This window comes from Solea solea, chromosome 5, assembly GCF_958295425.1.
Source record: "Solea solea chromosome 5, fSolSol10.1, whole genome shotgun sequence".
Lineage (NCBI taxonomy): Eukaryota > Metazoa > Chordata > Actinopteri > Pleuronectiformes > Soleidae > Solea > Solea solea.
In genome coordinates, this window is record NC_081138.1 from 23,103,829 (window position 1) to 23,115,515 (window position 11,687).

General features: G+C 39.8%; 1 protein-coding gene across 1 annotated transcript; it reads left to right on the top strand.

Annotated features, from left to right (window-relative positions):
• Positions 1-336: 336 nt before the first annotated feature.
• si:ch211-71n6.4 (para-nitrobenzyl esterase) lies at positions 337-10,400 on the top strand. Its single transcript, XM_058629922.1, has 10 exons — positions 337-438; positions 1,692-1,962; positions 2,318-2,738; positions 4,487-4,594; positions 5,571-5,755; positions 6,390-6,589; positions 6,676-6,734; positions 6,827-6,994; positions 7,997-8,224; positions 8,502-10,400. The coding sequence occupies exons 2-10, from the start codon at positions 1,699-1,701 to the stop codon at positions 8,642-8,644; spliced, it is 1,776 nt and encodes a 591-aa protein (XP_058485905.1). The 5' UTR covers positions 337-438; positions 1,692-1,698; the 3' UTR covers positions 8,645-10,400.
• Positions 10,401-11,687: the final 1,287 nt, after the last annotated feature.

Consider the following 11,687-nt stretch of genomic DNA (forward strand, 5'->3'; position numbering starts at 1 on the left):
AAATATTGTCATTTGGCTTGAATGTAATGTTAATAAAAATTGTAATTGTATCATATTACTGTTCAATAAATGTTTGGCTTCCTGTTTGGCCCATGACTTGGACAGTGTTTTAAATGTTGGCCCCTTCTGTGAGTGAGTTTGTACGGAAGAGGATGAGGGTCACATGTACATTTTTTTGGAAACAAAATTTAAAGAATAAAAAAGCGAGAAAAATGGTCGGAATTGAAAAACTCATAATTCCATTTTTATTTTATAATTTACATTTGGCATTAATCCTCTTCCGTACATTTGACCTCCATGTGTACTGTCTCTTTAAACGTGACAGGAAGTGTGTTGAGGGCATTGGCGCTCGCGCTCCACCCTGAGGAAACTAAATGCGTCAACTTTGTTTGAGTTCGTTTGTCTGCGTGTGCATTGGTGAGATGTGTACGTGACAGGGTGAGTAAAGTAAATCTTCCTCATGTGTTCATGTGTCTGAGTGAAGACAGAGACACGGTGTGTGTGGAAGAGTAAAAGAAAGATTTGAACTCAAAACCAAGAGTCAGGCTGAGAGCAGGAAACATGAAGACATGAAGTAGTAAACAACAACAGTGAGAAGAGTCGTGAGGTTGTTTTTAACAGTGTTTTCACCTTTGCAACAGTAAATTGAGTTTATTATTATATTTATAGTTTTATTTATGATTCTATTTTCGCTTTTCAAACAAGTCATTCTTCTTGCACTGTAGTTAGTTCTGCGTCATATCCACTTATTGTTCCCCTCACTTTTTTTTTAAATCATTTCCCTTTTGCACACACACACACGCACGTATACACAGGCTTGCACAACTTTTCTTGTTTTGTTCTGTATTCACTTTCATTGGACAGCCTCAACAAAATCACTTACCTTAACCATACTATAATCAGTTAATGCCTTACCCTAACCTTAACCTAACCACAGCCTCAGAAATGAGGTTCTGCCTCATTAGGATCAGGTTTTCTAGTCTAGACTAGGACAGTGTAATAAAAAATGATATATGTACTTGTGTTGAATGTCCATATGTTAAATATATTAGAAGTATACTACATATATAAACATATTTTTCTAATTTCATACATATGACTGTTGGTGTAGGGACGCATCTCATAATATTACATTTCTGCATATATATATGTGTGTATATATATATATATATACACACACACACAAACCACCTCGAACTATAAGCTCCACAGTCTCTTTATGTTTTCTATACTGCATGATATTAACTGAAATATTGCAGCAAGAATTAATCAGAAAACTTAATTTTGTGTTGGTTTGTAAAGTCCGTACAGAATACAAGTGTTTTTAGCTTGCAGGGACATGGAAGCTGCTGGTGAATCTGAATAACACATTTAATCACCAAAGTCATTAAAATTCAGCAACAGTGGATCAACAACTCGTGTCATTTAAAAATGTTGAATTAAAAAGTGAGCAGTTTATAGAGTGATAACAACTTCAGTTTCCAGTCAGACAAGGATGTCTTATGGCCAAATAAAATGCCATTCATATGCTTAAAATATTGCTGACTTCAGCAAGTGTAGATTTTATCAGATGATCCTTTTGTTAAGTGGCTCAGCAAACAGGTGTTCTCTGCACACATGTTTGCTCTTTGGCAGAGTAAATCACTTGCGATCTGAGGCTAATTTGTTTTTTCTGTTTGTTTTTGTCCCAGCGCGGAGATGAACGAGGACGCATTTGAGGTCCCTGAGAGGACCGAGTACCGGTATCTCGTTCAGGAGGAAGAAGAGGACGAGTTGCAGTACGTCCGTCACAGACAATACATCAGCCCCTTCCTGGTGCTCTCCAGACGCTGCATCTTCTTCATTTGCCTTGGCGTGCTCACCCTCCTTGCTCTCGCCACCTATCTGGGTTACGTGGCCCAGACGCTGCCACCAGGTCTCGTCCAGGTGTTGACCGACTGTGGAGAGTACAGAGGGAGATATGTGAGTGTGGACTCTATGTCATGGTCAAGACACTAGTTGTACCATGGGCATGTGGTTTTACTATAAGTATCAAGAAAATACAGCATTAGTTATTTTCAACATCACAGTTTCAAGAAAGATAAAACCATTAGACACTAACCCCTCAGTGAAGTTTTCAACTTCTTTTCAATGTGAAAAGATCATAAATGAGTGATTTATGTCATGTTGGTTGCACTGTGATGTAGTGGTAGCACTGGTACCTTACAGCAACACGAACCAGTTCTCAGTTTGAGGGATTTTTGGCCGTCTTTCAGTGTGAGGCTGATCATGAAAGATGTCTTCAGTCTGTATCTAAATCCTTTTTTTTTTCTTTCAGAAAAATGGAGCCTACTCCTTTAAGGGTGTGCCCTATGCTGCCCCACCCATTGGTGAGCTGCGTTGGGCTCCTCCAGCTGCACCAGTGTGCAAGAGCACGGTGAATGACGCGGGCCGCTTCCACAGTGTGTGTCCTCAGGTTCGCCCGATGTCCAGCACGGGGAAGGTGATTGGTCAGGAGGACTGCCTCTTTGTCAACGTGTGGACGCCCACGCTGAAGCCCAATGCCAAAGTACCTGTCATGGTCTGGATCCATGGAGGACACCTGCACACACTCAGCGGAGGAGAAGAGGGCTACTCACCCTCAGAGAAGCTCGCTGCGGACACGGGAATGGTTTACGTCAGCTTTAATTACAGACTGAATGCCTTTGGCTTCTTGGCCCTGGAGATACTAAGAGAAGGTTCTCCAAGTAACACATCAGGTCTGTCCATGACACAAACGCACACACACACACAGAGCAGGGAAGTACGTTCACTGTACCACTGGAGTTTGTTTTACGGTTGAAACATTGTTAGTCTCAGTTGTGACAACCTGTCCATGATCCCTCATACATAACTCTGATGCACATTTTTAATTAATCAATTGTTAAAGCTGAACTTTGCGATTATTGATCTATTCCACAGTGTTTTTTTCTTTTGAAATTGAGAGGTTTTAATAATTTTTCACTCTTACAGGAACAGTGAAGACATTGAACTGTTTTACTGAATTCATGTAAGAGGAACTCATGTAGATTCCAGTGTAAACGGTACCAAACCCTAGTGACAATTGCTTACACTCAAAAACAACTTAAAAATGATAGGTGGAGCCTTGTGATGGACAGATTCAGTGGGGTCGTCTGTCACAAGGGGTCACCTTGAACACTTCCTGTTTTAGATGAGCTAGAACTTCAGAATACAAGCACCAGTGGCTCTGCTTTTGATTTATGTCACCAGTTCTTGTTTTAATTAGAGAAACAAAATTAATAACATCAAGAAAAGAGCCTTTGACATACTGACCTCTTCACTATTGGGCCTTTAAATGGGACTTGAGAAGTCATGTTTACATCATGGGAAGATTTAATCACAATATGCTTGGTGCTCAGATTGTAAAGTTGTGAAAACAATTGTTGCTCAGGAATGGCAGTTATGGGCAGGGAAACGTTAACTTCACGCAGTAAATGAAGATTAGTCACTTGGGAAACTTTTCCTGAGACACAATACAATTCCAACATGGCTTTAATGACAAGATGTAAATGAACTTGCCATCAACGGAAAATCATTTATGAAAACATCAGCACAAACATCACAAATTGTGATTTCTGAGCTTTCAGAAACTTTTCACTTGAGCGTGGGGTTCAGTTGGAGAAGTTGCACGTTGCAGCTGAATATTTCTCACCTCACCTCAAAAGTTGCTTCGTTTGTCTGTAAAAAACATGTCGGTCCAACATGGTGTCCTCCGTAGAGAAGATCAGTTAAATCTTTGCTAATGAAAATAACAATTCATACAATGAAAACATCAGTATCATTATACTTGATCTTTAAATCAATCACAAAAAAATTCCCTACAATTTACATCATCAGTTTTTTTTATTCCCAAAAACGTATTGACAATAGTTGATTATGTTGATGATCACTGTGGTGAGCTGCATTCTGTTAAAGTTTTAACAGGTGTTAATTTTCTTACAGGCTGTGTACCACTTAAGCCTTGAAATATTCATGGTGTTTACATTGTGCTCCCAGTCAAATTGAACACTTAATCTATATGTTTCCATTGAGATGTAAATACTTAATGAATGTTAATGTGATCTGGATAAATGGAGCTAATTTCCGAGGCCCTCTCTTCCATGTTAATGGAACGCCGTGGGTGTGTGTTTTTGAGTTTTCTTCTGTTGTGTAATACAAATGAGCCCGCTGTGACCTTGATGTGATATGACCTGGTAAATGAGAGCGCGTCACATGACAGGATGGCGTGATGGCAGGGCGCACATGTCCCTTTTCATCTTCCAGGATTCGCTTCTGTCACACTCGCCAGTCTAATTTTGAACACTCCTAATTCCGTGCCCCATTTCCTCACCCCCCTCAGCAAGAAAATAGTTAAATTTAGTTTCAAGGAAGAAAATGGGACACCGGAAACAAGGCCGCATCGACGCATGTTCTCATTGACTAAACCCCCCCCCCCTCTCACCTACAGGGAACTATGGCCTCATGGACCAGATTGCAGCTCTGAAGTGGGTCCAGAGGAACATCCACGTGTTTGGAGGAGACCCTGGGAAAGTTACCATATTTGGACAGAGCTCAGGTATTTAATGAAATTCTAAATGATAAATAAATTGGGGGGTAAAAAAAACCCAAACGCATTCAAATGTGTCGCTGCTGCTGTGACACATACTGAGCCTGTCAAACCTGCCACCTATAAAATGAGCTGAGATCAAAGATCAATGAAGATCAAACCGCAGCGTGCTTCAACATTCCTGTCACAACAGGAAGCGATGTTGCCAAATTAGCACCTTGTTTGCCAGGCCACTCACGAACAAACGGGTGACAATGTGGATTGATTTTCACGTTAAAGACCTTGCAATCAAAGGCACATTTACATACAAGAGAAAATAAAAAGACACAGGTCTTCACATCAAAGAAATTATTAAAAAAAAAAGGAATCTGGGAATAGAAATGCATGCAACAATAAATCACACAATTATAGACAAAATCTGGCAAAGTAGTGTCAGCTGCTGTAAGAAACCATTCTTCTAGCTGGTCACCAATTATGTAACTTAAGCATCACGTTGTCCGTAAGTCGAGGGGGAGAGAGGTTAGCATTTTGAAGCTCTTTCATGGCTCGTAAAAGTCTCTGTCATGGAAATGCCAGAACAGTATTAACCCTGGTTTTATCTCTCACTACTTGTCTGAAGCGATTTTATCCAAAGAGAGCACTTTCTTCAGAAGTAAATCTGGAGACTAATCTACAGCTGGTTGCTTTGAACTACTTTCTGCTGTCTTGCCTTTACTATCACTACGCACCTGTGCACCATGTGCAGCTTGTTAATGCCCGTGTTTACAGTGTGTCGATGTGTTTTCAATTACGTTCATTGTATTAATTTTGACAGTGCTAAAGAGAATTTATTGTTTTTGTTGGACTTCATTATTCATTTGGAGACCAACCAAACAATTAAATATAATAATGTGTCCGTTAATTCATATTCAGAATGTTAGTCAGTTGCAGCCCTAACATAATGTTTTTTTTATTCTCTGCTGTGATTTACGTGGGACCTCTTAAGTGTGGACACTGATGATGTCCCCGCTGGCGAAGGGTCTCTTCCACGCCGCGGTGGACATGAGTGGCCCATACCTCCACAACACCACACTGAAACAGGCCGAGTCGGACAATCTTGTGTTCCTGAAGAAGACGGGCTGCAAAGACCTGACCTGCCTCAGACGTCTCTCTGTCCGAAACGTCCTACAGGTGGGAAACACGCTGCGTCTATGATGTCCTAAGAATATATTAGCTGCTTTCTGTAACCATAAGCACTGTCACTTTACATTTGGCTCGGTGGTTACTGGTTTATTTCACAGTGGTCTGTGTTTCAGGTTTTTTTTTGCCTACACTTCCATTCTGTTATTTAAATTCTATAAATCTATGTCCTGGGTTGACTATTTGTCTCTACAACTGTTATAGCACTTTATCCAAGGAACATTACCCTGTGCTGATAATATGTAAATAAGTAGTATACTTGTAACATACTAATAAACATACATAATTACCACTTTACACCCCCGTTTCCAACTTGTATAAAATAAGTGAAAGCAGTTGAGTGCAGCCAAAAGCATGAATACATTAGTAATTATCATGTGACTAGAGAAGGCACCTCCAAGCCCCACCGAGGCTGCTCAGCTCCCCACTGTGTCAGTACACTCCTCTGTCTCATAAGGTTTACCAGTTATCAAGCAATCCTGAAAACAGATCACCATCAAAATCTAACAATTCCCTCCAATCCATCCTTTACTTTCTGAGTTATGCTTCTCACAAACAAACAAATAATATTGTCCTACAATAAAGGGTGTTATTATTATTATTATTATTATTATTATCATATTAGGCTGCCCCATGGCAGGAGTACCCATACTGGGCAGCAGATGAGATGACAGACCTGCCCACCAGAGGGCGTTATATTAGAGCTATGACAGTAGTGGATGGATTGGTCCTGGACGCTCCACCTTTTGAGGTGTGGGAGAAGAAGGGAGGCCACAGTGACGTACCGTTCCTCATCGGGTCGACGAAGCAGGAGGCGGACTTCAGGTGAGTAGTCACTTGGTTCAGGATCATCACTGACAGCTGTTCCCACTCTGTCAGAATTGCAATCAGACTCTGTGTCTTCTCTGTAGTCCACGGGCTGCAAACATCTCCACGTGGACCTGGGGGGACTACAGGTGGTTCGTTACAGGTAACAGCTGCTGTCGGCTATATTTGAAGTATACTCTCAAGGCAGCCATTTTTTTTTCTGACCTCACATTCTCATGCCCCGTCACCACTCAGACAAACTTCAGTCCTTCAGTAAGAATCTCACCAAAGACGCTTTGGACCTGTATCCGAGCTCAGCACCATGTCCCACCACGGACCGCTGCCCAGAGAGGGCCTACACCACCATGGTGTCCGATATCAGGGTCACCTGCCCCAAAGACGAGCTGGCCCAGAAAGCTGCAGGTAAACTCTCTCACAACTTCCATTACAATGATGGTGTTATATCTGGTTTATTGTTAATTTGCTGTAAACACCGCAGTAGTGCAAAGAAAAAGAGAGAGTGTTTCCCTTGGGATCCACAATAGGAAAAAACAATAACCAATAATTGTAGTTATTGTGGAAGCATACGTCAATAGCAATATACACACTCATCTCTGAGATGTATTTAAAGTGGCACTTGGAGATCTAAAGCTTGACATAATAAAGGACTCATTGTTTAGCAACAAATGTCAAATTAAACTATATTGACAAATCATTTCTGACAATAAATGCTGCGTGCGTGCGTGTGTGTGTGCGCGTGTGTGTTTTTTTCACACATTAAGCACTGTTTAATATTGGTTTTATTGAGCAGTCACTCAACTGTTCAATAAACTCAGTACTGGAATAGTTTCAACACTTGCAATGAGAGTGCGCAGTTCATATTTTATTGGCATTGTGGGTAAAGAAAGAGCATAAAAATGAAGTGCAGTGCCAAAGTTGTAGCATATTTTACCTTTATATAAATATATGGGTAGAACCAAAGAATGGGACAGACAGAAACAAGGTGTTGGACACTATTGAAATATATAAACTAGGAAAATATGAGATCAAACGCAAGAAATTCATGCAAACAGAAGAATAAGCCATATAAGAAAGTATAAACAAATACTCCAGCAGCTGTACAAAATAAATATTTGCATGGGTTATAAAATATTGAAATTAAGTGTATAAGTATAATAACTTAATAAACCATTTAACAACAATGGATAAACATAATGTAGGTGTATATTAAGTTGTATAACCGAGTGTTTTCTGTCGTACAAAGCAGATCCGATGTTGAGTTCTACAGCCTGTGACAGAAAAGAAAATTTTGGTCCATGGTCATGGTGAAACATTGCCCCAACATTGCACTGCCCCCTTGTGGCTGAAGGTGTGAAGCTGCAGTGTTATAGTGGAGATAAAATGTTCCTCTCTGTTCATGTGCAGCTGAACTGAACAGCCCTGTGTATCGGTACGTGGTGACCTACACGCCGTCAGGACAGGTCAACGTGTCCACAGCGCTCCTGCCCTTTCCCAGCCGCTTCTCCTTTCACCGCCTGGATGCCGTGGCTTTCTTTGGCGGACTGGAGTTTGTTCTGGGGAAGCCGCTTTCTGAGGAGGACAAGAGCTTCCAGGGTCTGATCACACAGCACCTTGTCAACTTTGCCAAAACAGGTAAAGACCATCCTGTCTCTGCATGTTATTGCATTCATTAAATAGTTCAGTTCAGTCCATGACAAGAAGAAGCTGTTAAAGCAGTTGGTGACGCTCATTTTAAATGATGGTGTTTCGTGTGAGTGTCAACTGACCCGATCATTGTCTCGCTGTCTGACTTTCAGCCAGAAACATGACCAATCATTTCATTCAGACTGGCTGGTGAACCTGTGCTATATCACAGTGGCTGCAGTCTCCACATCATTTCCTTGTCTAACCTGCGCTCTCTTTTGTGCAGGTAAGATGGAAACTAAGTGGCCTGCGTTCCCAGAAGCCACAGGTCTCCTTTCCAGCAGCCTGAAGCTGGTCCAGGACTATTCCTCCACTCGGTGTGACCTGTGGAAGGAGAATGGCCTGTTCGCCTACGCCTGGATGAATTGAGCCATATTCGACTGCTTAAGGTTTTGGTTGTTGATCATTTTTCCACTTTTTTTCACATTTTTAAAGGGCTTGTTTGCAAAATTATTCAAGCAATAATCATTTTTTAATGACTTAATAATAGGAATTAGATTCAGGTTTGGATTTGCACGCTCACATAATGCCTCAGGTACACATCAGTGGCTGACTCCACCCACCCTTACCGAAGCAGTGAATAGTGAGCAGTGAGTGAGTTATAATTTAAGTAGGAATAGAGTCCACCAATATCAACATCAGAAAGTCTGTCCGTCCACAAACAACCAGCTAACTCTCTCTCTCTCTCTCTCTCTCTAACAAGACTTAAGTGCTCTGCTCTGAGATTGTCAGAGCAGAGAAGTCTGGTCTACCTGCTCAAGTGGAGACCAGATTCCACAAACATCGTGGTTCGTCAGTGTTTGTACAGAATATTAACATAAAGACTCCGATAACGTGATTTTTTTTTTTTTACCATTTTGGTGCTAGTTTAACGACATATTGCACATAAACGGAGCTAGTTTAGCAGGAGGAGTTGAGCCACCATGAAGCCATATTTTTCTCATGTCTCAACATTTTTTAAAAGACTACTGGAGAGAAGCTATTTTCAGGTTTTTAACTCCATCATTCTTTACTCCACATGTTCTCAGCAACGGTTTTTTTTTTTACATATATAATGTGTGAAGACAAGAAATGCTGAGTTTGCTTTATGGGATCTCTAAAGGGAATTTGACTTGTTCCTGGGTGAATATGCAGTCCTCTGTCTACAGTTTATTTTTTTATAAATTCAGTGGCATGGTTGCAGTGAAGCTGTGAGATACTGTGTGTGAGCTTGATTTGTTTATGTGTGTGAACTCATGTTTTTTAGTTTTAAGCTTTTTTTGCACAGATTTATTTTGTATTTTAACCTTTATCCACCAAGTTTTTGCACTTGTCCTGAGAACTTACATGTAACATGAGGCATGTACAGTACTGTGCAAACGTCTTGGAGCACCACTAGATTTGTTGTTTTAGCAATGCTATGATGACTATACAGTATAATAATTTCAAATCACCTCATTGGGATACATCCAGAAAATGGGCGAAATATGTACACAGTATTAGATAACACGATTTCAGAGGGAGAAAAACATTACGGTGTCAAGTATTTGGTGTGACCTACCCTCACACTTGAACAGTAGCATGACCTTGGCTCTCTTAATAAGTAATGTTACTGGTAAAAACCTGTGTCTGTCCTACTATTTCATGTCGAGAAATATCTGCTGTGAAGGTCTTTTACACTAGGTTTATTCAAGACATGTTTGAGCATTGAATACACATGTTGTATGAGTTTAACTCAGTAACAGTTTAAGGAAGATAGAAGACCAAGTGTTAGTCCCCTCAGTCTTATCCAAATGCCAATGACCACAGATTTTCACAGACTCCTTTGTTTTTATTTTGAATATTTTCACTTCTACTAGAGACAGTATATCTCTAATTGTTTTTAACCACATTTGAGCTTTTGTTATGTTGAAATACTCGTGTTTTATTGCTTTATATACTCAGTAAATTGACACCACTTTTTTTATTTTTATTTTATTTGTCACTACAGTTTTTTTACTTATCTTAGTTCAGGCTTTCGTGGCTAAAGGCTAATGTCCAGGAGCGGTCAAGCAGCTAAGACAGAAATGTTTCACTTTTGAATAGAGAAATGTATGGTTTGAAATGTGTGACTAACCACTTAGTTTAAATACAAACTCTAACTGAAGATTGTTTGACTCGCTTTATTCTATGTTTATTTTCTGTCAGAACTCATTCGTGCAATGTGAGAGGAGAAGCTGTATATATCTGAAAGTATTAAATCTTAAATTAATATTCAATCTTAAAATAATAAATATCAATTTATTATCTGAATCTTGCTAGCCAGGTATAAAGCATGTTGTGTTTATTTATTTGCTTTATGTGATCTTTTCTTTAATATATTTCAGAATGAAAAATCTAAGTAAAGGACAGCCGTGCATGTTTTGAATAATTGGTTTAATAATGATGTTAAATCTGCTGGGAGGATCAATGGGTGTTGTTGCTGGAAAGGAAATTAAATTTTGTCACAATATTAAAAGTTATTCCACAGTGTAATGGTGAGGGAAATAGAACACCACCCTACTTGCTTTGACTATGTTGTTCTCTTTGCAACTGAGAATTAGCACAAAGTAAATGCATTATTCTACATCTATTTTTTCACTCAGGGGTGCTTATAATGACACAGCACCCTGCTACTGCTTTGTGATCAAAAAGGAATATGAGAATTGTTGTTTCCCCTTTAAACCACCACAGCATTATTTGTTCGTATACTGTAAAAAATATATATATAAAGGAGACGAATGCAAAATGACAACAAACAGATGTCGAAAGACTCACAGCCGTGCACCTCATATGGAAGTAAATTGACCACAAGAAACACGAGTCGACTTCAAATACTCAGAACGACAACAAACGGAAACAGATAAACCATAAAATGACCACAGAGACACAAACTAACCACAAACGGATGCAAAACAACTACAAAGAGACTCTCAGCCACCACATGAAAACACAGTGGCAACAAATAGTGAAAATGACAATAACAGAGTTTCAAGACATTTGAAGAGAGGCTCATACCACAGCGGCATAACTACACATTTGCTCACAAGAGCAAAACAAATTCAAAATGACAATTAATGACTCGACTCAGACTCAAACACTGGGAACTAGGGGCTCTACTTGGACTCGAGCACTGAGGACTCTACTACAACACTGGCAAGAGATTTCACTGATCATCACAACATCTGGCCGCATGATTCACTGGTCCTCTATTCACTATATCTGTCCAAATGATTTGCTGTTAATTGAAATATCTGGCCAACGACTTCACAGGCCATCACGACCTCTGGCCAGAGAAAATGTAGCTAAATGATTTGCAGGTAATTTTATAAAAAAAAAAAACGACACATTTGTCATCCAAAACATCTGATACGAGGAAAACGGCTAAATTGAAGACTTATTCATAATAATAATG